Source organism: Syngnathoides biaculeatus, chromosome 11 (assembly GCF_019802595.1).
Source record: "Syngnathoides biaculeatus isolate LvHL_M chromosome 11, ASM1980259v1, whole genome shotgun sequence".
NCBI classification, from domain to species: Eukaryota; Metazoa; Chordata; class Actinopteri; order Syngnathiformes; family Syngnathidae; genus Syngnathoides; species Syngnathoides biaculeatus.
Window position 1 is genome coordinate 31,104,237 of NC_084650.1, and position 23,779 is coordinate 31,128,015.

Below are 23,779 nucleotides of genomic sequence, written 5' to 3' on the forward strand. Positions count from 1 at the left end.
ATTTTTATTTTGAAGAGCCTGGCGGAAGCAGCGCGTGCAACTAACTGCTGCTGCTGCTGCTGCTGCTCACAGACGCCGGTCCATTACGGAGAAAGTGAGCCGAGACTTTTTTTTCCAGCGGGGCGGCCGAAAAACATAAACTACGCTGACGAGCTCGCCAAAAGAAGAAGAAGAAGGAGAAGGAGAGGAAGACGAAGAGGGTGGAGGTAAGTTCGCTGTTTTTTTCCTGACGTCTTTTCGTCAGCGAACCCTGGAAGTTTTCCGTTTCGCCCCCCCAACAAGTCAGCTCAAGTTTGTCGTACAAAAGTTCATCAAAGTTCACCAAAGGCACAAAAAGAAGGTTGATGTTGATCGACAAGTGGAGACGGTCCATCCATCACCTGCTCATCATTCTGCCATTTTATTATTTTTTTTTTGAAAAATAGTTCTTTCGTGAAAGGGCTCCAATGAATTGTGTGAATGGTTGCCAACGTCCAGATTGATTCCCTTTCAAAGAGCTTCATTTGTTGGACTGACAGCTCGTCAGTCAATTTGAGTCATGGCGGGGTCGTCTTCCAGACGAAATCCGCGAAGTAGCCACCACTCTAGATTCTTCTTAATCTTCTCTTAACCTCGTCCATAATCTTAGAAACGCATCTTTCTATACTTGCCGTTCACCTCTCAAGTATACAGTAATGCGTTTGATTTCCATCCAGAGAATTCAACCCAAAATGCTTTTGGCGTTTGCGAGCAAGCCAAACGTTTGCCGAGGATCCCGAAGTGCTGCCCCCCAAAGGTTTGCCGGGGATCCCGAGATGCTGCCCCCCACCCCACCCCAAGTTTGCCGAGGATCCCGAGATGCCCACCCCACTCCGGACGCGAAAGGGGTCCAACGTCGACCCTTTTGTTTGCTTTTATTCTCGTTCGCGCTTCCGGCCCGAGGGACAGAATATTAGGGACACTGCTCAGGTCAACACTGGTTATTGATTAGTGATCAGCGGAAGATAACCAGGTCTCCCTAATAAAGCGACACGATAGCGTGCGTAGAAGCGCCGTGATCAGCACCTTCGCTATCTGACGCAGCGTTTGTTGACCTTTCCCCTTTGAGACGTGCGTCAGAGAGTCGGCGAGGGTCGTGGTCCCCGCCTGCGCCGGGCGCTCGCATCCTCCGCCGCCGCCGCCATGTCCCGGCGGACGCAGCTGACTCTGCTGCTATGGAAGAACTTCACATACAGACGTAGGCAAAAGGTGAGAGGTCGTCGTCTCTCTTGTTCACTTACCGTATGCGTCATTTCGGGTTGCGAGCTAAATATCTGATTTTTTTTTTTTTTTTTTTTTTTTTTTGGAATGAGAATATTTTTCCATTCCCATCCCTCCAGTTGACATTCACCGAGGTCTCCAAATTACGACTCGATTATCAAAATAGTTTCATAGATGAGGGATTAGCTGTCCGTCCGTAAATTGTCACCCGAAGCTTTACGGTCCCAACCTTCCTGAAATTGTTGCACGTTTTGCCATTTTTGCACAAGTTGCAGTTCGACAGCAAGGACCAATTTTCCAAGGACGTCCTCTCGTGCGCCTTTCTGTGACCCCCTCCAGTGGCCCACGCCGTTGGGAATATTGGACTTGAAACGGAGGGAGGGGGGCGCGGCCACTGACGGCAGAGAGCGGAGGAGTCACAGAAAGGAACTTTTCATCCACGCATGGACGCAGGAAAGTTGATCTGAGGTCAAAGAGCATTTGAGCTTCATTTGGAAATTTCAAATTTTAGTGGAAACCTTTTGAGAGCGGTCGAAAATGTTTACTTGACAAAGTCACGACGAGGAGTTAACTTCTTCTTTGGTGCTTGTGGCGGGTGCCATAGCAACACACAAACGCAGCGATTGTCCATCGTTGGCTTGCCTTGCGTTGACGTGTTGTGTTCCGTTAGCTTGGGTGGTGTTGACTTGTGCTGTACTGTGTGATGTGTTGTTTTGTTTCATTTTGTGTCGTGCGGTCTTTGTCCCTTTTGTGTTGTTGTTGTTGTCTGGTATGTTGCAATTACTCGTATGGTATTGTGGCCTTCTGCGCCGTGTCCCTTTTGCCTGGCCGGCTGTTGACTCGGGTGGTTTTGCGACGTGCCCTTTTGGGGTCGTGTCGTGTTGTGTTGTGTGCAGCTGCAGCTGCTGGTGGAGATCGTGTGGCCGCTCTTCATCTTCGTCATCCTCATCGCCGTGCGCCTCAGCTACCCGCCGTACGAGCAGCACCAATGTGAGTCCGCTGGCTCGGCCTTCCTCTTTTCTCCAGTCCGTCCGTCGGTGTCGCGTCCGCCGCCCCGTTTGAACTTTGAACTTTGAAAGGGTCGGCACCCAACGGCTCCCCGCCCGTCGACCGAAGCCGCGCGCGGGCGGACTTTGACGCCCGTGTCAACACGTCAGCCGTCGTGCGACGATTGGCCCGCTATCAGCGAGCGGAGCGCCTGACCGACAAACAATTGATAAGCTCGACCTCCTCCTCCTCATCCTCAATTATCCTTTGCTTTTGCTTTTTTTTTTTTTTTTTTTTAATGAACGCGATATTTGACTGACATCGCCGTCCGGCATGAAACCTTTTGGACTTGGGGTCGTGACCCTTACTGGCCCAGCCCCAGGCAGATCTTGAAAATCTGTGCGCAATAATTACGTGGAAACGTGTTTATTTATTCATGAATTCATGTAAGGGGATGGAAATCCCAGAAACTCTGCCAGTGAGCAGTTAAAAAAAAAAAAAAAAAAAAAAAAAGCAAATAGACTGGACCCCCCCACGACCCCGGCAAAAATCGTCGAAGCGCAAGCATGCGGGCGTCCTCCGTCTTACTTTGACTCGTAATGATGACGAACTCTTGCGTTGATATGAATGCGTATAGATATCCATTTCTGGAAAAGCACCATTGATAGATTCAAGTACCAAACTACCGACATCTTCAATGTTCGTTTAACATTTCAGCTTGGCTGTTTAATATATTTCATGCAATGTCTTGGTACCACCGATTGACCTATTCCTGTAATTTTTTTTTTTTCTTTCCATTTTTTTCCACTTTTTTCCCCCCTTGCTGGAGCAGCACTGACAATTGCAGAATAAACCTCGTCTTGTCATCTGTAACGCGATGAAGGTCAGGGACGGAGGACGTGCGGCAAAAATGAACCCAATTGAAAAGCGTCATCCGCCGCCAGCCTTCCCATTTGACTTGGAAAGCCGTCAATGGCAGTGAATGTCTTTTGAATGGAATGCATGAAACTCTTGCGTATTTGCCTTGGTGCAAAAGCAAAGACAGTTCGTGCCTTCCCGATCATTCCTCGTTATTCTCGACTCCCCAATCGGCACCGCTGGATTCGCAGTGGCCGTGAAATCATTCTGCCCGAGTAAAATGTATTTCTGGCCACTGGGGGACAGGTCAACGGTTCCTAACGTTTGGTTTTTTTTTTGTGCCGACCGCGTCTGCGTCGGGAGTAGTTTGAGGAATGTCGGCACAGTGATTCAGCGACTCGGCCTTTTGTAACTTGTCGTGACTTGTCGCCGCCGAGTCAGCCCGCGGTGGAAATATTCGACTTGGTTCCAGGCCGCACCGAGACGCGAACATTCTATATCACGCCTCACGTAATTGCTGTTAACATTTAACAATATGTAAAGTGATTTCAGTACAAAATGTTTGTCATCGTAATACAGTAATGACATTAGTGGGGGGAAAATGTGTAGCGAATGTTCATGATTGCAGTTTTCCTTACGTTTGAAAAATAGCCCCAAAAGCTCAGGTGCTCCGGCTCCTCCGCCGCTTGTGATTGGCTCTCTCTCTTTGTACACATAAAATGAAAATTCCCTTTTGAACATCTGTCAGCTTTCTCATTTTGGGCTTGTCTTATGGAACATTCACTTCTCTAGTTGTCATATGAAGCCATGTTGAGGTCAACGTGGTGTCGCCTTTTCCACATCCAGTAGACAAAAGCTTTTTTTAACCATGGATTTACATGTTTTGTTAGCGGTCTATTATTTGTGGAAAGATGAAACAATGTGGTGAATTCAAAATAATGATCACTTTTTTTGGAAGTGTCATGCTGATGCGTTCATTCAGACTTAGCAGAAGTCGTCAAAATGTAATCACTTGCTTGATAAAGTCAATGAAATCGTGAACCTTCTCTTCCGTTTCCAACGGGGTAACTTGTAATTGTCAGCGATTCCAAAGTCATCTTAGGTAATATAATGATGATGATAAACAACAGAGCGCACGCACGTATATAACGCTTTTGCTACACGATACTGCGGGCAAAGCGCTTTCCTGAGGCTCTCATTCGCGCCCCGAAAGGCAGCTGCTGCCGTCCAAGCACTGCGAGGCCCAATGTGAACAATTTAGGCTTCAGTGTATTACCCAAGGGCGCTTTGGCAGTCGACGGTTGCCCACCGCTGACCCGGTCTCCCAACTGATACTGATACTGATAACTGATAGCGTAATCGCCGTCGTACCTTTCTTCTTCTTTCTTTCGGCTTGTCCCTTTCGGGGTCGCCACAGCGTGTCATCTCAGATGAACGCATATATATGTTTGGCACAATTTTTACGCCGGATGCCCTTCCTGACGCAACCCTTCTCAGGGAGTGGAGGCCCCAGTGGGATACGAACCCACAACCCCTGGTTTACCAAACCAGTGCTCTAACCACTGAGCTACAGGGCCTCTTATCGCCGTCGTACCATCACTATCAAATTAAGAATCTGCTTTATTGTCATTGCACCGAAAAAAGAAACGGAAGAAAAACAATAGCCGCACGCACGCACGCACAACATGCCTAGAAATAATATCTCAAATATTGGACCGGGTTTCACCTGGAAAACCTAAAGTATCAACGAGTCTCCGAATACTTCAGTCTTGGATGAAGAAGATCAAGGACGCGGAGTTTAGTCAGCACCGTTGGCTTTCTGTTGTTTGTTATCTAATCAGACGCGATAAAAGGTGTCACTTGTCTTCCGATTGCGCATCCGGGGTCGGGGGTCAAGGCCGAGGGACGTGCGGCCGCGCCCGTTGACTTCCTGTTTTCCGTCCGCAGGTCACTTCCCCAACAAGGCCATGCCCTCGGCGGGCACGTTGCCATGGATACAGGGCATCCTGTGCAACGCCAACAACCCGTGCTTCCGCAGCCCCACGCCGGGCGAGTCGCCCGGCGTCGTCGGGAACTTCAATGACTCCATGTGAGACCCGCCTCGCTTCACTTCGGCTTTAAGGTTTCAAGTCTGCGTTAAAGTGTCCAATTTGGCTTCGGAGCCGGTGGCGTTAGACCAGTGGTCCCCAACCGTACCGGTCCGCCGAAGTCATAATTAGTTCCGTTGTATTCATTATCTGAGTGTGAAGAATCTTTGATTTTGAAAAGTGATGGGATTCTTTGGGGTACATATCGGTCACTCGAGCGCTATTTAAAAAAACAAAAACAAAAAAAAAAAACATTGAATAGCTCGAAGAAGAGCCTCCAACTTCCAGGAAAAAGAAAGTTCCAAATTTTAACGGGCGCCTTTTTGAGGAGCTTTGCAAAGCGACGGACGCAGATGCTTCTCATCCGCACGGAAATGCTCAGGTGGTCATCCGGAGGGAAATCGCTCACAAGACGAGAGCCGCCGCAAAGATTTCTCTCGTTTGCGACATATCCGTGAAGCGAGCTTTTGTGGGATGACGCCAACCAAAAGGAAACACTTGGGGTGACGTTAGCGTCTGGTTGCGGAGAAACAAGCTCAGGGCTCCCGTTGATCCTAATTCCCAATTTGAGTATAAAGCCGCAGTGAAGGTTCCAAGCCTGGGTTGGGGTTTCAAACGAGGGTGAAGTTTGCAGACAAATTTTCCAGGTTTTGAAGGTAGGGTCTCAAGACGGTAAGATAGAAGGTCAGGGCTGAATGAAATGCAACGGAATCGAGGAGACCACGTCAGCTGGAGGTGAAAGTGTTGGTGTCATCGCCGGCACCTCCTACTGGTGAAAAGGAGCAGAAGGGGACTGCAGTAGCGCTGTTGTTGTCTGCGGCGGTAGACTCAAGAGGTTTTGTGTGTGTGTGTGCCCAGAATCTCTCGCCTGTTCTCCGACGCCAAGAAGATTCTTCTGTACAGTCAGAACGACAAAAATTTGGACGGCTTTAAGGAGCTCGCACGTGCCCTCGGGAAACTCCAGAGCACCAGAACAGGTACCGACCCATCCAAACCAAACCATCGCCTCATTATTACGACCCGGTCATCGTCGTCGTCGTCGGCGGCGGCGGCGGCGGCGGTGGTGGTGGTCTTTTTGTTTTGTTTTTTTTTTTTTTTTTTTTGAAAGAACTTGATCGGTGGTCAGATTTTTACAGTACTACATCAAAAGATCAAATAAATCAACTCAAATCAACTGCGCAGAATGGCAACACTGTAAATGTCTTTTTGGGGAGGATTGATCCGATCGGGCGACTAAGACACGAAAGCCGATCGGCATAAAATGCTTCTTATCGGCTGCTCCAGATCAGAGCCATCAGATGGGTGTAAAGTCTACTTTCAGTCCCAGGTTGACCCTCACGGTGCTTTGTGTTTGCGCTTGCTTCGGTGCCACAGTTTTACCTTAATTGCAAAAGCTGCTGCGGTAAAGGAATGTTGCCGTGGCAACTGGAGCTCGCGCAATACGCCATCGGCATAACAAGCTGCCACTTCTCGCCGCGCCGTCAAGAGTTGACGTCCCGGAATAAGCCGTCCCCCGGGAAACGCACGGACGCGGGCCTTTGACGAACGGGAGCCGACGGGCTTCTCTGCTGGAAACGCGGCTCGCTCGTTTGACCGATCTCGTCGCGGCGAGTCAAGCCGTCGCGCTTTCCGCACTCCCCCCTTTCGCAATCTCACCCGTGCTTGTTTTTACTTGCAAGTCAAGACGAAGCCGGAGGAGGCGTGTGTAATTCTTTGATCAAAAAAAGGAACAGTCGCCGGTCCTGACATGTGACAGCTTGAAAATGTGACATCATCAAATAAAGCCCACATCGCCTGATGTGACGCGGGGGTGGGGGGTGTTTTGCCTGCGTACATTTCAGGCTTCAAGTTAAAGCACTTCCTGCGGGATGAGGAGACTTTGTCCAGCTTCCTGTTGAGGAACGCCTCCTTGCCTGCGTCTGTGGTGGACCAGCTCCTGGAGGCCGACGTGAACTTGGAGAAGGTCAACATCCCACGATGGAGCGATCCAACGATGAGTGACAAACGTGTGAACCAAAGTGATCCGCGTCCGCGCGTGCGTGCGTTCAGGTCCTCCTGAGAGGTTTCGGGGTCCGTTTGCGGGACGCGTGTCCCCGCAGGCCCGGGGGCCTGGCCGTGCGGGACTTCGTGGAGATCGCGGACCCCCTGGCCGCCGTGATGGTGCAGGAAGTGGTGTGCCGGGCGCCGCCGGCGTGGCTCGACCAGGCCGAGCTTCACTTCCTAGACGACGTGGACTTCCTCAAACCCATCCTGGTGAGCCGGGCCGCAAAACCGCCCCGAGGCGCACGCACAGCGCGTCACTCGGCTCTCCTTCGCCCGCGGGCGTGTCGCGGCGCGTCTTTTTTTCTTCCGTTTCTGTGGTCGACAGTCCCGCTTTCCGCCGCCCGAGGCTTCTCTTTTCCAACCCGGGAAACGGGAAGCGAGTGGCCGACGGAGCGTGTGAACCCGGGGCCTTGAACGCTCGTTTCCATAGCAACGCGCCACAGCCAGCAAAACATCGATTGTGAATTCGAAAGAAAGAAAGAAAGAAAGAAACGGGACTGTTCAGTTTTACGAGCGACCGGTACTTGATTTGTGTTCGAGTCGCACGAGCCAACTTTAAGAAATCCAAAAAGAGGCTGTGCTGGGGACCCCTCGATATTCGCTCGCGTCCATTTTCAGGCGCTGTTGGAATGTGTAGCGTGTGTGTGGTTGGGGGGGGGGGGGGTTGCTTCGCCAAGGGTCGCCGCTCAGGGTCCACGTTTGAATTTGAAAAGGCACACCTGGGCTCTCAGCTGTCGTTAAGAATTTAGGAGTAAGTCGCGGCGACTTAACCCTAACCCTGATTCTCAGGAATAGTTCACGTGGAACAATATTGTACACATCAATTGTTGCAATGCTTCAAGGATAGGCAATCTTTTTCCTGCCGGTACGCAGATATGGTCAGATCTGCCAACCCTCATGCAGGCGACTCTGGGGGAACGCGGAGACTGACTTACTGACTTGATCCTCCCTCTGAATTGAACTTCGAAATCGTTCTAGAAGCGACGATGCAGTCTCACTTTTAAGCGCTTCAGGCATGTTAGGCAACATCCAGTCTGTGTCTGTTTTCAAAGAACTTTTCATTTTTCGATACGCCTCCACGAATAGTAGATGTTTCTGCATGTTTTTACATGTCCTTGGTCACATTTCGCATGTCAGAATTACCTGTCATGGTAGGTATTATTCATTTAAACCTCGGCGAAAGTGCGAGAACGTTAAAAAGCGGACACGCAAACTTTGACTTTCAAGTATATCGATTTAGCAACCGTTTCAGCCCCCCACGCTTTGCGCCGATGCTTTTGTGGATTGTTGCAAGAGTTTTCCAATGTCTGACTGTCTTTAAGACCGTGAAGGGCTCCAGACATGCAAGTGTGACAGAAGAGAGCTAAGATAGGAGCAGGTGCAAAGGTTCTGTATTCAGAGCAAACGCTTTGGCCTTGACAAAAAAAAAAAAAACCCTCATGAAAAACCAGTTGAGAAATGAGCAAAGTCACCCCCACCGACATGGCCGTCGCGTAGACACGTCGGTTAGCCCGTACATACTGCCGTGACTGGTGTCAAAGATTTCAGGGGATGTCTTTCGGAACAATCCGAGGCCACGATGTCAAAGTGTGTGCGTGTGTCTCAGAGGGACGCCCGATCGGACCCTGACGCCGTCCAGGATGTTTCTATGGCAACCAACAAGCTGCTGGACAGTCTGGGATCCCTGGCCGTGGAGGTAAGACCTCCCCTCCCTGTGATATCGCATCACACGCGCCGCCTGGACGTGACGTCACGTGAACTCCACCCGTAGTCCTCATTGTCCTTTGGTGTTGGGAGGACGCTAACGCGTTGGATTCGGTTCAGAGGTCAGGAGCGTGTGCGTGACTTTGAGCGGCTTCTCCCGGAAGAAGGCTGCGGATAAAAAGTCACGTTAGCCGCTTCACGGTCAGGACACCCGACGTTTCAGCTGAACAAAGAACCAGAACCAACAAACACACGGCGTGCGACCACCAGCTGTCTCGGCCTCGTTGACTTGCGGTCCGCGGAAACATCTGGAAGCGGCGCACATCAGGCTTCGTGAACTCATTGACTACGGTTGACTGTTCGGTAACGGGAAAATGAAGACATAATGCCGTTATCTAGAAAAATAGCAAATGGCACTTTGTTCTTGACTTTATTTGGGGAAAATGACATTTTGTTCATTATTCTGATAAGGTGATGGTTTCTTCCAGTTTCCGATTCCGTACCGTGACAGAGCACATTCATTTGTGATGGTTGGATAACATTTTGTCGTGTCTTATCTCACAACGTCCTCCAATGCGTCTCCCCAAACACATGGGCAGGTTTGCGGACAAGCGTGGACCCTTTTCCGAGAAACGTGAACTTGATTTGCTCCTGGTCAATTTGGGGATGAATGAAGGGAGGCTGTCTTAGTTGTCGTGACTGAAGCTGCAGTCGTTGTGCAAAGTTTGACCTGGAATCGAAATCATCTTTTTTTGGCCACGTATGAATGACACGAGGAATTTGTCTCCGGTAGACGGATTCCCGACCTCCCTCTATTGTTTTTTTTTTTTTGAAGCGAGCCAACCCCAAAAGTAGTTATTGGCAATTTATCTCCACTCTTTCAAAAAAAGTGTGTGCGTTAAGAAGTAAGTGCAGTTCTTTGCGGATTTTCCCTATTCACGGTCCGGCCAGGTCCTCCCCCGTAGCGGGCGTCCACTGTACTGATCAAGAAGCATGAGACGTAAAAATAACGCTTTCCTGGAAGCGGAGCCCGACCAGACTGCGCCGGATGGACAGAGGGCCGATCTGGTTTGTGTGAATTTGCCGCAGCTGGCCGGCATGAAAAGCTGGATGGACCTGAGGAAGGAGATCGTCTTCCTGACGCGCAACGCCACGTCCTCGCCCAGCGCCATGTACCAAGCCGTGTCGCGCATCGTGTGTGGCCACCCGGAGGGCGGCGGTCTGCAGATCAAATCCCTCAACTGGTACGAGGACAGCAACTACAAGGCGCTCTTCGGGAACCACAACAGCAGCGAGGACGACGCCGCGCAGCACTACGACAACTCCTCATGTCAGTGCGCAGACCGCTTTCCGTCTCCATCCCGCCGCTTCCCGTCTGGTCTGCGCGACGTCACCTCCTGCCCCGTCTTTGCCGTTTCCTTTCCGTATTGCACCACTTCCTGTTGGTGTCTCACAACTTCCCGTCTGCCACTTCCCCGCAGCTTCCTGTCCGCGTCCTGCCGCTTCCAGTCTGTGTCACCCCACTTCCTGTGTACGTCACATCACTGCTTTCCTGTCCTGGCCGCTTCCTGTCTGGTTCCCTTCACGGAGCGTCTTGTCCCGTCCGTGTTGTGCCGCTTCCTGTCTGCCTCACGCCGCTTCCTGGCTCGTCCGCGTCACGCCGGGTCGCCGTCCGAGGTGTTCGTCTTTTCAGAAGTTGACCGACTCCCCGTGGTGGCCGTCTTGCCGCGTTGTAAAAGTGAAACTGCGATCCCTCTCGAGCGGACATGTCGAAAACGGCCAGATGCGAGCCCCGTGATGTTTGATTTCGTCTGTCTGGGAAACGTTTCACGTTGCGACATCCCTCTCGATAAAGGGCACGTGTGCGTGTACCGTTTGTCTTGTAGCTCCTTTCTGCAACAGTCTGGTGAGGAACATGGATTCCAACCCCATGTCCAGGATGATATGGGAAGCGGTGAAGCCACTATTGATGGGGAAAATCCTCTACACTCCCGACACTCCTGCCACCCAGAGGGTTATCCACCAGGTGATGATGTCACTTCCTTGTTGCCCACCTCCAGTCTGCCGTGAGTGAGTGCGCGGCAACGCTGTGTGTGTTTGCCTTCAGGTCAACCGGACGTTCCAGGAGTTAGGCGTGTTCAGGGACTTGGAAGGAATGTGGAAGGAGATGCGACCCAAAGTTTGGAACTTCCTGGAGAACAGCGAACAGATGAACCTGATCCGGGTAATCCGTCGTTCCGTGAAAACCGATTTGATGACGCTCGTGATGATTCTTTACTTGCTGCCAACGAAAGACAAGATAAGTCAAAGCACATGTGTGCGTTCCAGTCCCTGCTGAAAAACAACGCGACCGCCACCTACTTCCACGCGCAATTGGCCGACACCGACTGGACAGTGGCCGACGTCTCCGACTTCCTGTCCAGGCACGCCGACCGGCATCGACTGACGAGCGGAGCCCTCACCTGGAGAGACGTCTTCAATGAGACCGATCAGGCCGTCACCAGCATCTCCCGTTTCATGGAGGTTAGCGTCCAAACGCCGGCTAAAAACCCGCTAGCGACCAGCGCGCACTTGGCCTTGACTCGAGACTGGCTTCGCGTGACCGGGACATGTTTCAGTGCGTGAATCTGGACAAACTGGAGCCCGTCTCGACCGAGGAGCACATGATCAACGAGTCGATGGTCCTGCTGGAGGACAGGAAGTTCTGGGCCGGGATCGTCTTCCCGGACGTCGCCACCAATGCCACAGAGCTCCCCCCCGTCATGAGCTACAAAATCCGTATGGACATCGACAACGTGGAGCGGACCAATAAGATCAAAGACGCGTAAGGAGAGGCGTGGGCCGCTACGAGACGGACTAAAAACTCGTTTGTTTTCAAGGACTTTGTTCAATCTGCTGCACCTGCGCTGTTGAGACACTGCTCTGCCTGGTCATCTTCAGGTACTGGGACCCGGGTCCTCGCGCTGACCCTTTTGAGGACATGCGCTACATCTGGGGAGGGTTCTCCTACCTGCAAGACGTCATCGAGCACGCCCTTGTCCGAGCCATGACCGACACCAAAGAGAAGACGGGAGTCTACATCCAGCAGATGCCGTACCCGTGCTACGTGGACGACATGTACGCCGCTAGTCGCCGCTGGCGGGGCGCGCGGGAGTCGGCTCACTTGTCTGCTTCTTTCTGTGCCCCCTCAGCTTCCTGCGGGTCATGAGCCGCTCCATGCCGCTCTTCATGACCCTGGCCTGGATGTTCTCCGTGTCCATCATTCTGAAGAGTGTGGTGTACGAGAAGGAGGCACGTCTGAAGGAGACCATGAGGATCATGGGATTAGACAACGGCATCCTGTGGTTCAGCTGGTTCATCAGCAGTCTGATTCCTCTGCTCATCAGTGCTGGACTCCTGGTGTTGATGCTCAAGGTCAGTTTATTTGTCGACGTTTTTTTACGGTTCTGAACGGAGGCAAAGGAATTGCGGTCTCAGCATGTCGCAGCGCATAAGATTCAAATGTGCTCCCGAGAGTTTGGATGCTCGCTTGTGGGCTGCTCCGTTGTTGTCTTGGTGCGGGTGACTTTTTCATCGGGGTCGGGTTACCTGATTTATTGAGGTCTGATTGTAGTGGCCCGAGTGATTGTGATCCGGCTGTCCGGTTGATTTTGGACGGGTTCTGTTATCGGTTGCGATCTTGCTGTTAGGACGATTGCGGTCCGTGTGACTACAGTTCGTTCCCTCAAGAATCTGATTCTCTGGCCCTCAGAAAGGAAACTTGCTGCCATACAGCGACAGCGGCGTCGTCTTCCTCTTCCTGGCGTCTTTTGCCGTGGTGACCATCATGCAGTGCTTTCTCCTCAGCACGGCATTCGCTCGAGCCAATTTGGCTGCTGCCTGTGGAGGAATCATCTACTTCACGCTGTACTTGCCCTACGTACTCTGCGTGGCCTGGCAGGACCACATCGGGTTTGGCACCAAAGTCTTTGCCGTACGAACGCACAAGAGTGACACTTTGTGAGATGTGAAGTTACCATTTGACAGCGCAACTCACGAGTCCGGTACCCCAACTCTTACAGAGCCTCCTGTCGCCTGTGGCTTTTGGGTTCGGCTGCGAGTACTTTGCTCTCTTCGAAGAGCAGGGCGTTGGCATCCAGTGGAAGAACCTGGTGGCGAGTCCCCTGGAGGAAGACGACTTCAGCCTCCGCACCGCCATTATCATCATGTATTTTGACTCCTTCCTTTACGGGCTCCTCACCTGGTACATCGAAGCCGTCTTTCCAGGTGGGCGACTCAGCGTGTGTAGTCAAACATTGTTTCCAAAAATTGTGTGAGTATGCGGACGTCCGCTTCGCATTTGTGAGGACCGGGATTCTCCCTGTGCCTGTCTCCGTGGCTTTTCTCCGGCCACTCTTCTTCTTTGAAGACTCTAAATCACTAAATCGGTGTGAATGGTTGTTTTGGTTGGTTCTGTGCCTCGCGGTTGGCTGGCAATCAGTCCGGGGTCTACCTTGCCTCCTGGCGTCCTGGCCGAAGATAGCTGGGATAGGCTTAAAAACTTGTGAGGATAAGCGGCTCAGAAAACTGATGGATGGATGGATGGATGGATGGATACTATAAATTACTAGCATATATTGTTACCACCTCATATTTGTGTGCACTTGAGTTTTGTGTTTTTTGTTTTTTTTTTTGTTTGTTTTTTTTACACATCCCTGTTTGTTTTCATTTTTTTTGCTACACTTCTGCTAGAGACTGTGTGTGCGTGTGTGTGTTTGTGTGTATTCCTCTTCTTGTTAGAAGTGTGAGAAAACATTGATTGTCAAACTTCGAAGAGAAATGACCTTATTTGCAGCAGAATACAGACATAAGACCAATAAACTGGACTCCACTGAACAATGGGAGCCAGAGAACATGCGTAAAGACTAGAACGTACTAAGAGGAAAACAATGGCAACAAAAGGTTGGGTGTGGAAACCCAAGAAACTTAAGTCGATGGAGTGAGCCACAACCAGAGTTAGCTGTCACTAAAGTTCAAATAAGAACAAAATCTCTAGGAAACAAGAATTAACAGTAGCAAGCACAACAAATGAACAGCATCTTCATTGCACAAATTAACAAGGAACTTAAGACATGATAAGAACAATGTAGAAAGTTGCTTTGACAAATGAACCACACAGGAAGTACGAGGAGGAATCAAGAAAATAACTAGAAGTACGTTTGACAAGTGTACACAGAAGCATCGTAAAAAAGTTGGAAATCAAAATAAGCGAACAAGCACTAGGACCGGCAAATGGTCCGGCATTCCCGCTGCGCTCAAGAATCTAAAATTGTTGTAATGCAGACTGACACGTGTACACAGGAGGCTCCGCCCATCCAGACTCGCAGGCCACTGAGAAACCCAAAAACGAGGCAGGAAGGAAGCAGACAGATACTGGGATCACAACATCATCTGCATTCAACAGAACCAAACGGGACTCTCGGTCCAGCCAGTTAGGATGCGACTTGTTTGTGTGTTCCAGGTCAATACGGAATTCCTCGGCCGTGGTTCTTCCCCTTCACCAAGTCCTACTGGTTTGGAGACAAGGAGAATAAATCCAACAAAGTGCCTCTGAAATACAAAGGAAACCGCAGTGGTGAGAACGCAAACCGCGACAAACAAAGACAACAAATCCGAACGATGACCGTGAGTTTTATTGCCAAAGTACTAAACTGTGTGCGTTTTGTTGGCGGCCAGCGGTGTGCACGGAAGAGGAGCCGGCTCATCTCGACCCCGGCGTCTACATCGAGAATCTGGTGAAGGTTTACCGGCACGGAAAGAAGCTGGCGGTGGACGGACTGACGCTGGGCTTCTACGAGGGACAGATCACCTCCTTCCTGGGACATAACGGCGCAGGAAAGACCACCACCATGTAAGCCGGGACAAGCGCACCCTCAAGCACTCGCAGACTATTTGGGGAATTGAAAGGAGTACCGACTCGACTGCCCGTCACCGCAGGTCCATCCTCACCGGCCTGTTCCCACCCACCTCCGGTACAGCCTACATTCTGGGTCGAGACATCCGCACGGAGCTGAGCGCCATCAGGCAGAGTCTGGGCGTCTGCCCTCAACACAACGTCCTCTTCAGCATGTGAGCACTCTTCTGTTCCCGCTCGAGTTCTTTCTCAGTCTTCCCTTTTGGCCGGCGACTGTTACGCGCGCATCGGGCGCCCCGCACAGGTTGACTGTGGAAGAGCACATCTGGTTCTACGCTCAACTCAAAGGCCTGTCGGAGGAGCAGGTGAAGGGGGAGATGGAGCAGATCCTCCACGATACTGGCCTGCCACACAAACGCAAGTCCAAGACCAGCACCTTGTCCGGCGGCATGCAGAGGAAGCTGTCTGTCGCTCTCGCCTTCGTCGGGGGTTCGAAGGTGGTCATCCTGGACGAGCCCACGGCCGGAGTCGATCCCTACGCCCGGAGGGGAATCTGGGATCTGCTGCTGAAGTATCGGCAGGGTGGGTGAGCTTCATCCTGGACTTCTTTCCTCTTGAGATGGGCTCTTGTTTTTGAGGGGATCTCGGTGTGTGCAGAAAGAATGAGTGGCCAAGCGTAACGTTCTGCAAAGTCAGATGAAGTAGTAGTTCTAGTAGTAGTAGTAGTTCAAAAACTAGTTCATAGCAGACACGCAGAATTCTGGAGAAAGACCATTTCTTCTATCAGGCTATATTTGTCTAGAATCCTGGTTGCTTAGACCCATCTGCCCATTTTTCGTAGCACTTCTCTTCAGGCAGGTCAGGGGCACGCTGGAGTCCATCGCGGCTATCTTCGGGCCCCGACCCGGACGCCGGCCCTTCGCGGGGCACATTGAAACAAACAACCCGTGGCGATCACATTCACACCTACGTGCACGTTAGAGACTTCAGTTACTCTCCGCTGCATGTAGCCACCCAGGCACGGGGAGAAGGTGCAAGTCCCACATAAGTGGGACTGGGATTTCAATCCCAGTCCCCAGAACTGTGAGGCAGGTGTGCAAACCACTCCACCACTGCGCCAGCACTGATTTCTATTTGTACATTGTTTTTACATCGGTGAAACCAGGATGATGATTGGGTATTGGGACCGCCAAGAATAAAATGACATGCGGTATTTGAAAAGAAAGCTGCGAGTTCAACATCGTAGCAAGATTGAGAAGTCGTCCATCATTTCTGAACCCAAACTCAGGACGCACCATCATCCTGTCCACGCACCACATGGACGAGGCCGACATCCTGGGCGACCGGATCGCCATCATCTCGCACGGCAAGTTGTGCTGTGTCGGGTCCTCGCTCTTCCTCAAAAACCAGCTGGGGACGGGCTACTACCTGACCCTGGTCAAGAAGGACCCCGAACCCTCGCTCAGCTCCTACAGGAACTCGTCCAGCACCGTGTCCTTTACCAAGAAGGTCCCGTACCCCCGGGCTACTTTTCATTCACGAGCGGCTCGACCCACGAGTCTTCTGGTTCGATTGCAGGACGAGAACGGTTCCGTCAGCAGCAGTGACGCCGGACTGGGGAGCGAGCAGGAAAGTGACGCCGCCACCGTCGGTGAGGGGCGTGCCATCTTCTTCACCTTCTAAACTGTCATCACTTTGCTGTGGAACCACTTTCCCCTTTCATCTGTATCCCTAGAAACCGGGAAGGCGGCGTCGGGGTGCGACGCGCCCCTCTCGCCGGTGGATACGTCCCGGGTGTCGGCTCTGATCCTGCGCCACATCCCCGCCGCCCGCATGGTGGAGGACCTCGGCCACGAGCTGACCTTCGTGCTGCCGTACTCTGCAGCCAAGGACGGAGCCTTTGTAGAGCTTTTCAGGGAAATGGACGAAAAGCTGAGCGACTTGAACATCTCCAGTTACGGCGTGTCCGACACCACCTTGGAGGAGGTGAGTCGCTAATCTCCCCCCCCCGTACAAAGCACATGACTGGGTCCCTTGAAGTAACGATCAATCAAAATCCAAACATTCATTGAACCAGAGAAACCTAGACCAATTTTGGGTCTGGCCAAGAAGGCGACACGCAATATGCATATTCAGTGTATAGAAGAAGGAGACTCCGATGACAAACAAAAAACTGCTATTGTTCGACTAGCATCCACGCAGAATAGAGACGAGTCGATAGTGGTCAGAGGGACAAAGTGCAAGCGCGATAAAACAAAAGAATATCAGCACCCAATTGGGAGGATCAGCAAAGTCAGTGAGTGTGCAGGTGCAACGAGGATCACAAACTCCAGCAATGCGTTTGAATTGACTCTGAAGGTCGTTCCAGAAGTAAAAAGAGATTCTCTTACTGGCCCCAACGAGGCACTGAGATTTGTGGAATTTCAATCATCACGAAATGTTTTTTTTTTTTGTTGTTGCTGCGACAGATTTTCCTGAAAGTGGCTGAAGATAACGGCGTGGACACAGACGTGCCCTCGGGTAACGTCCCATCTCCGAGGCGCTCGCCGCGTTCCGCGCTCCGACGGGTTATAATCCGCCTCGTGTGTGTAGACGGCACGCTTCCTGTGCGCCGCCGCCGCCGACGGGCCCACGCCTTCGGAGGAAGCGACCCTCAGAGTTGCCTGAGACCGTTGACTGACGAGCACGACGACGACGCGTCCGACGTCGATCCCGGTATACACGCGCACCTGACCGACACGAACGCGCGAGGACGTCGGCGCGCACGTCAAACAGCGTACGTGGTGTTCCAGAGAGTCGTGAAACGGACCGCTTGAAGTGTGTCGGCGGGAAGGGGTCGGAGAAAGTGAGCGGCTGGAATCTGAGGAAACAGCAATTTGTGGCGCTCATGTGGAAACGATTTCTTTACGCCCGACGCTCCCGCAAAGGTTTCTTTGCCCAGGTCTGCCTACGGCCGCTCGCCATTTTTATCACGCTCTTTGTCAACGTTCACGCTGGTGATGACACGGTCTCGTCTCGCAGATCGTCCTTCCCGCCGTCTTCGTCTGCATCGCGCTCGTCTTCAGCCTAATCGTCCCTCCTTTCGGGAAATATCCCAATTTGGAGCTGCAGCCCTGGATGTACGAAGACCAGGTCACCTTCATCAGGTACTCCCGTCTCCGTGACTCACTTTTGTGCCAGCAACATAAACGCGACCTTGGACTCTCATTGCGCGTGTCCGATAGTGACGACGCGCCAGGAGACGCCACCATGCAGAAATTGCTGAGTTCGCTTTTGGACCCGCCGGGACTGGGGACGCGTTGCATGCTGGGACATCCCGTCCCGTAAGACGAGCGTTCCTCTCGCCTCGCCCCTCTTCTGGCCTCCTTCGGGCCCTACCCGTCTTTCCGGGTTCTCACGAGCAGTCTGGACTTCTCCTCGCCAGCGACGCGCCGTGCACAATGGGCGACGACGACTGGAGCGCCCCGGAGGTCCCGGAGAGTGTCCGGCGACTGTTTGTGTCCGGGAACTGGACTATGGAGGACCCGTCTCCCGCCTGCTTGTGCAGCTGCGACGGCAGGAAGAAGATGCTGCCCGAGTGCCCCGCCGGAGCCGGCGGAATGCCCCCGCCCGAGGTAACAGTGACGCGGCGACGCCGACGACGGCATCGCAGGGCACGAGTCAGCGACGTGCGCTTTGTGTTCAGATGAAGGTGAGTTCCACAGACACGCTGCAGAACCTGACCGGGAGAAACGTCTCGGACTACCTGGTCAAGACTTACGCTCAAATCATCGGCAAGAGGTCGGAGACGATACGCGGTGCACACGGGCTGCGCAAAACACACCTCAACTTGAAGTTTGTGTCCTTTGCAGTTTGAAGAACAAAGTTTGGGTCAACGAGTTCAGGTGAGTCTGCGCGATCGCTGATTATGTTTGGGATCAGTGGTTGATCACGTGACCGGCGGGCGCACAGGTACGGAGGCTTCTCGTTGGGCGCCAGGAGCACGCAGGTCCTGCCCCCGGCCGCCGAGATCGACGACGCCATCCGGCGCATCCGCAAAATCTTCGAAGTCCCGAAGGTTCGCTTCCTCGATGACTGTTGGTTGTGTTTATCTGCTTAGTATTGGTCACGTCCTCGTTACGATGCGGGGGTTAGCGATCGTTAGTACGTGCGCGTCGCCCGCGACCTCCCCATGACGACTTGTCGACGGTTGAACAGGGAGCCGCGGCCGATCGATTTCTGGACAATTTGTCGGCTTTCATCAACGGTTTGGACACCAAAAACAACGTCAAGGTGAGCACAGGCGCACACGAGCGAGCGACGGGCCGACTGTTGACTGTCGACCGGCCGTCCAGATCTGGTTCAACAACAAAGGCTGGCACAGCATGGGCTCCTTCATGAACGTGATGAGCAACGCCATCCTGAGGGCCAACCTCCCTCCCGGGAAGGACGCCGCCCGCTTCGGCATCCGGGCCTTCAATCACCCGCTCAACCTGACCAAGGAGCAACTGTCCCAGGTGGCGCTGTGAGTGACTCGCGGGAATACACGGCCGCACTCGCCGGCGCCGTCCCGTGCGTGAGCGCTTGCGCCGCTGCTCTGCAGGGTGACCACCTCGGTGGACGTGCTGGTGTCCATCTGCGTGATCTTCGCCATGTCCTTCGTCCCGGCCAGCTTTGTGGTTTTCCTCATCCAGGAGCGCGTGAGCAAAGCCAAGCACATGCACTTCATCAGCGGCGTGCACCCCCTCCTCTACTGGAGCGCCAACTTCATCTGGGACATGGTACGTACGTGCGTGCGTGCGTGCGTGCGCGCCTGCCGACTGGCTGACCTGCTGTGTTGCGTCTCTGCAGTGCAACTACGTCGTCCCGGCAACGCTGGTCATCGTCATCTTCGTGTGTTTCCAACAAAAAGCTTACGTCTCGTCCACAAACCTTCCCGTGCTCGCTCTGCTACTCCTGCTCTACGGGTACACACGTGCGACCGCACGACACGCGGGTTCGGGTTACAAATAACCCGACATTGTGGTTGGTTGGTGCACTCGATGCATTAGCTGAAAGTTCCAGGTTCCGTTGCGTACCTTGACGACTACGTGTGCGGGGTTACTGCAAAAACCAAAGTCAACACGGACACAAAAGTTTGACGCTTGTTACTACTACTAATTTGATAGTTCTACACGACGTCATATTAGATGGAAAAACTATTCAGAAAATCAACACACAACTGTTAATTGGAACTCTGGTTATTTTGCATCAAGTACGAGTGAAAGTTGATCAAATCCAAGTTAACCGTGTACAATAAAAATGCTGCTATCACATACGGCGTCCTACCATCGACTCCGGTACACGCGTGTGCGTGCAGGTGGTCGATCACGCCGCTGATGTACCCGGCGTCGTTCGTCTTCAGCATCCCCAGCACGGCCTACGTGGTCCTCACCAGCGTCAACATCCTCATCGGCATCAACGGGAGCATCTCCACCTTTGTCATGGAGCTCTTCGGAGACCACGTGAGTGCACTGCGCCGCGCCACCGATCTCGCTAGTGTGTTTACCCGCTAATGTGGCTTCAGGAGATCGGCGGCATCAACGACATCCTGAAGAACGTCCTCCTCATCTTCCCGCACTTCTGTTTGGGCCGAGGCCTCATCGACATGGTCAAGAACCAGGCCATGGCCGACGCGCTGCAGAGATTTGGTAACGTCTGCGTGGGTGACGTGACCTGACGTGACCTGACGTGAGGTGACGTGACGTGACGTGACCTGACCTGACCTGACCTGACCTGACCTGACCTGACCTGACCTGACCTGACCTGACCTGACCTGACCTGACCTGACGTGACCTGACCTGACCTGACGTGACGTGACCTGACCTGACGTGCATTTGGTGTTTCAGGAGAGAACAGGCTGCGTTCTCCTCTGGAGTGGGACATGGTGGGCAAGAATTTGTTTGCCATGGCGCTGGAGGGTGTCGTCTTCTTCATCATCACCGTCCTCATACAGTACAGGTTCTGCGTCAAACCCAGGTGAGAAACGCAACCAGACGCGGTCGTGCTTTACTCAGCGATTCAGTTCATTTGTGTGATGAATGCGTCTGTTTTTTTCTTTTCAACTCTGCGTTCGTTATACATTTTTTTTTTTAAAAAAAACCCACTTTTTTAAACTATAGTTTTTATTTTAGTATTAGTTTTTTGTTTTTGTTTTTAAATACAGGGTATTTCTGGCAGCATGTCAGACAACTGATTAGCACATCTGCCTCACAGTTCTGAGAACCGGGGTTCAAATCCCGGCCCGCCCGCCTGTGTGGCGTTCGCGTGCTCCGCCTGTCCCTGCGTGGCTTTTCTCCGGTTTCCTCCCACGTCCCCAAAACATGCCTACATTGAAGACTCTAAATTGCCCTTAGGTGTGATTGTGAGTGCGAATGGTTGTTCGTTTCTACGTGCCCTGCGATTGGCTGGCGACCAATTCAAGTCGTTGGCTGTCAAATGCGGCTTCGACACTCGCTTTCCTTCCGTTGCTGGCCAATTGTAAAGTGGAGTTGGGGCGCGGGAAGGATATCACTCATAAATTTGCTTGAGTCATAGTTAGCTTGAGTTCATTTGGGAATTTCTTTTACAACATTTTTTTCAGTTTGAGTGAGTTCTTTTGTTGCTGTTGTACACGTACGACAGGCCAACGAGTCATATGGGCAAACTGGGAGTTCTGGGAGAGGAAGACGAGGACGTCGCCCGCGAGAGGCAGCGGATCGTACACGGACTCGGGCACGGACACATTCTGGAACTCCGACAACTCACAAAAGTCCGTCCGTCCGTCCGTCCGTCCTTCCGTCCTCGTGTGCGTGTGCTTCTCATCACTTCCTGCTTCCTGGCCTCCAGGTGTTCAAAAGGAAACAGAAACCGGCAGTCGATCGACTTTGCGTCGGAATTCCTCCCGGAGAGGTTTGTTGTGTACGCGCGCATGGGCAGTTGTCTGTCTGTCTGTATCAAGTGTGTAAGTGCGTGCGCGTGCGTGCGGTCAGTGTTTTGGCCTGCTGGGCGTGAACGGCGCAGGAAAGACCACCACCTTCAAAATGCTGACAGGCGACACCACGGTGACCAGCGGGGAGGCCTTCCTGGCTGGGAAGAGGTGAGGTCAGGTCAAAGTTCTCCAGTCACTGTCACGCCCAGGCTAACGTGCTAATCCTCATCAGCATCCTGCGGGAGCTGGACCAGGTCCACCAGAACATGGGCTACTGTCCGCAGTTCGACGCCGTCAACGAGCTGCTTACGGGCCGAGAACATCTCGAGCTCTACGCCATCCTCAGAGGCGTTCCCGGCGAGGAAGTGTGCGACGTGCGTGGCGAGCCCAGATTGCCGCCGGCCCTTACGGCCTGATGATGATGATGATGACGATGACGACGACGCCGGTGTCATTGATAGGTGGCCGAGTGGGGCATCAGGAGATTGGGCCTGCTCAAGTACGCCGACAAAGCGACAGGAAGTTACAGTGGCGGTAATCTGCGCAAACTGTCCACCGCCATGGCGCTTATCGGCGCGCCGCCCGTCGTCTTCCTGGTGAGTGCAGCGGTGGCGACGCGCTCTACGGGAGCTGATCCGTGCGCACCTTCAGCGTCCTTCGCTTGGCACAGCGCTACTTCCTACGTGACGTTATTAGTTACAGCAACCTGAGGCCTGGTCCGCACACGGCCGCCGCAATCAGACAGTTTTTGTCCCGATTTTGCTTCGACCTTACCGAGTGTGTCAAATGCCACATCAGATCCTGTCTTATTAGCGGATCCTTAAGTTTGTATTCCCTTCTTTTTTTTGTGAAGGCTTAGGTTCCGGACCGTCCTCGCTATCGGGGAAATCTGCAAAGTCGCTACCGCATATTTTTAGGCTCATACATTTCCATCTTTTAAAGCCCTATCCACAAGCCAGTGCAAAGAGGCGATGTAGGGTTAAAACAAAAGAGGAAAAAAACTGTAAAAAAAAAAAAAAAGCAATAAAAATACTCAGCTGTTGGGGAAAAGCAGTACAAAGGGAAATAGCACAAATGCAAAGATGAGGAAAAATATGCAAGAAACAGAGCGTAAACTAAACTCGCAATAAGAAAAGTGCAAAACCATCCGTGTGGGGAAAGAGAAACGGCGGAGAAGAAGCAGACCGTCGACAACGGGCGCACGAGACGACGAGCTCTCTCGTGTCTGTCGGACCTGCCAAATTCGGGCTGGAGGCTCCAAAAAAAGAACGCGAGCGTTCAGACTGGATTCATCGCCTTCGTTGGGTTCCAAACGGGTCACTATTGAACGCGTTCAGTATTTGCGAGCACAAATCTGACCCCCGCCGAGTCGCTGCTCAGTGAATTGTGACCCGGGACAGAATGAAGCTGGCTTCAAAAAAAAAAAAACCAAAAAACAGGAAGTGGCCATCAACCAAAACCGTTCTGCAACACCCACGCTTCCAGTCCCCCTTCCGCTCATGCTTCCTCTTCTTTGGTTTTACGAGCTCGATCTCGGTCTTGGAGTACCGGATTGGAGATCAGTGGCCAAACAGAAACTTTACGTGCGTGGTGTTGACATTGTCGGACAACGCCGCGCGCGGTACGAGCGAGCGTAGGTTCTGAATCAAAACAATTTAGTCTTGTGTGGACCAGGCCTGGTTTCGACGTTAGGACTTTTTTGGTGTGCACTTTCTCGTTGTTTTGATGAATTCGTAGTCATGTGATCGGGGTCGATTGGGTAGAAGTTTGTGTTTCGGGTTTTACACACCAGATTAGGAGGCCCTCGGCCCTTCACCGCTCAGTTTTAAATGACATCGTCCCGAAGATCTTCTCGTCATCCTCGCGGCCTTCTTGCTCTGCTCCTTTATGCGCTTGCGGGCGGAGCTAACGGTGGCTGTCGCCGTGACAACAGGACGAGCCAACCACGGGCATGGACCCCAAAGCCCGCCGAGCGCTCTGGAACTGCATCCTCGGGGTCGTCAAGGAGGGACGCTCCGTGGTGCTCACCTCGCACAGGTG

General features: G+C 52.5%; 1 protein-coding gene across 3 annotated transcripts in view; it reads left to right on the top strand.

Moving 5' to 3' along the window:
• Window positions 1-23,779, top strand: part of LOC133508410 (phospholipid-transporting ATPase ABCA1-like) — a 25,590-nt gene continuing 1,811 nt past the window's right edge. The window contains exons 1-46 of one of the 3 annotated variants that reach the window (XM_061834413.1): window positions 1-206; window positions 1,088-1,227; window positions 2,136-2,229; window positions 5,032-5,173; window positions 6,030-6,148; window positions 7,013-7,134; window positions 7,221-7,424; window positions 8,821-8,910; window positions 10,008-10,248; window positions 10,805-10,944; window positions 11,026-11,142; window positions 11,247-11,441; window positions 11,537-11,742; window positions 11,859-12,035; window positions 12,110-12,332; window positions 12,670-12,891; window positions 12,980-13,184; window positions 14,419-14,532; window positions 14,634-14,808; window positions 14,895-15,026; window positions 15,116-15,393; window positions 16,100-16,320; window positions 16,390-16,462; window positions 16,547-16,797; window positions 17,280-17,331; window positions 17,404-17,526; window positions 17,604-17,752; window positions 17,833-17,957; window positions 18,036-18,134; window positions 18,236-18,425; window positions 18,497-18,591; window positions 18,663-18,695; window positions 18,763-18,868; window positions 19,009-19,083; window positions 19,146-19,315; window positions 19,394-19,571; window positions 19,642-19,757; window positions 20,150-20,294; window positions 20,357-20,480; window positions 20,679-20,808; window positions 21,454-21,580; window positions 21,658-21,720; window positions 21,801-21,907; window positions 21,972-22,113; window positions 22,201-22,335; window positions 23,673-23,776. In XM_061834413.1, coding sequence (XP_061690397.1) covers window positions 1,162-1,227; window positions 2,136-2,229; window positions 5,032-5,173; window positions 6,030-6,148; window positions 7,013-7,134; window positions 7,221-7,424; window positions 8,821-8,910; window positions 10,008-10,248; window positions 10,805-10,944; window positions 11,026-11,142; window positions 11,247-11,441; window positions 11,537-11,742; window positions 11,859-12,035; window positions 12,110-12,332; window positions 12,670-12,891; window positions 12,980-13,184; window positions 14,419-14,532; window positions 14,634-14,808; window positions 14,895-15,026; window positions 15,116-15,393; window positions 16,100-16,320; window positions 16,390-16,462; window positions 16,547-16,797; window positions 17,280-17,331; window positions 17,404-17,526; window positions 17,604-17,752; window positions 17,833-17,957; window positions 18,036-18,134; window positions 18,236-18,425; window positions 18,497-18,591; window positions 18,663-18,695; window positions 18,763-18,868; window positions 19,009-19,083; window positions 19,146-19,315; window positions 19,394-19,571; window positions 19,642-19,757; window positions 20,150-20,294; window positions 20,357-20,480; window positions 20,679-20,808; window positions 21,454-21,580; window positions 21,658-21,720; window positions 21,801-21,907; window positions 21,972-22,113; window positions 22,201-22,335; window positions 23,673-23,776 — 6,395 coding nt within the window. In that variant the 5' untranslated portion in view covers window positions 1-206; window positions 1,088-1,161. Of the gene's footprint in view, window positions 207-1,087; window positions 1,228-2,135; window positions 2,230-5,031; window positions 5,174-6,029; window positions 6,149-7,012; window positions 7,135-7,220; window positions 7,425-8,820; window positions 8,911-10,007; window positions 10,249-10,804; window positions 10,945-11,025; window positions 11,143-11,246; window positions 11,442-11,536; window positions 11,743-11,858; window positions 12,036-12,109; window positions 12,333-12,669; window positions 12,892-12,979; window positions 13,185-14,418; window positions 14,533-14,633; window positions 14,809-14,894; window positions 15,027-15,115; window positions 15,394-16,099; window positions 16,463-16,546; window positions 16,798-17,279; window positions 17,332-17,403; window positions 17,527-17,603; window positions 17,753-17,832; window positions 17,958-18,035; window positions 18,135-18,235; window positions 18,426-18,496; window positions 18,592-18,662; window positions 18,696-18,762; window positions 18,869-19,008; window positions 19,084-19,145; window positions 19,316-19,393; window positions 19,572-19,641; window positions 19,758-20,149; window positions 20,295-20,356; window positions 20,481-20,678; window positions 20,809-21,453; window positions 21,581-21,657; window positions 21,721-21,800; window positions 21,908-21,971; window positions 22,114-22,200; window positions 22,336-23,672; window positions 23,777-23,779 lie in introns of all 3 variants that reach the window. The other 2 variants (XM_061834412.1, XM_061834414.1) reach the window with 2 other exon arrangements.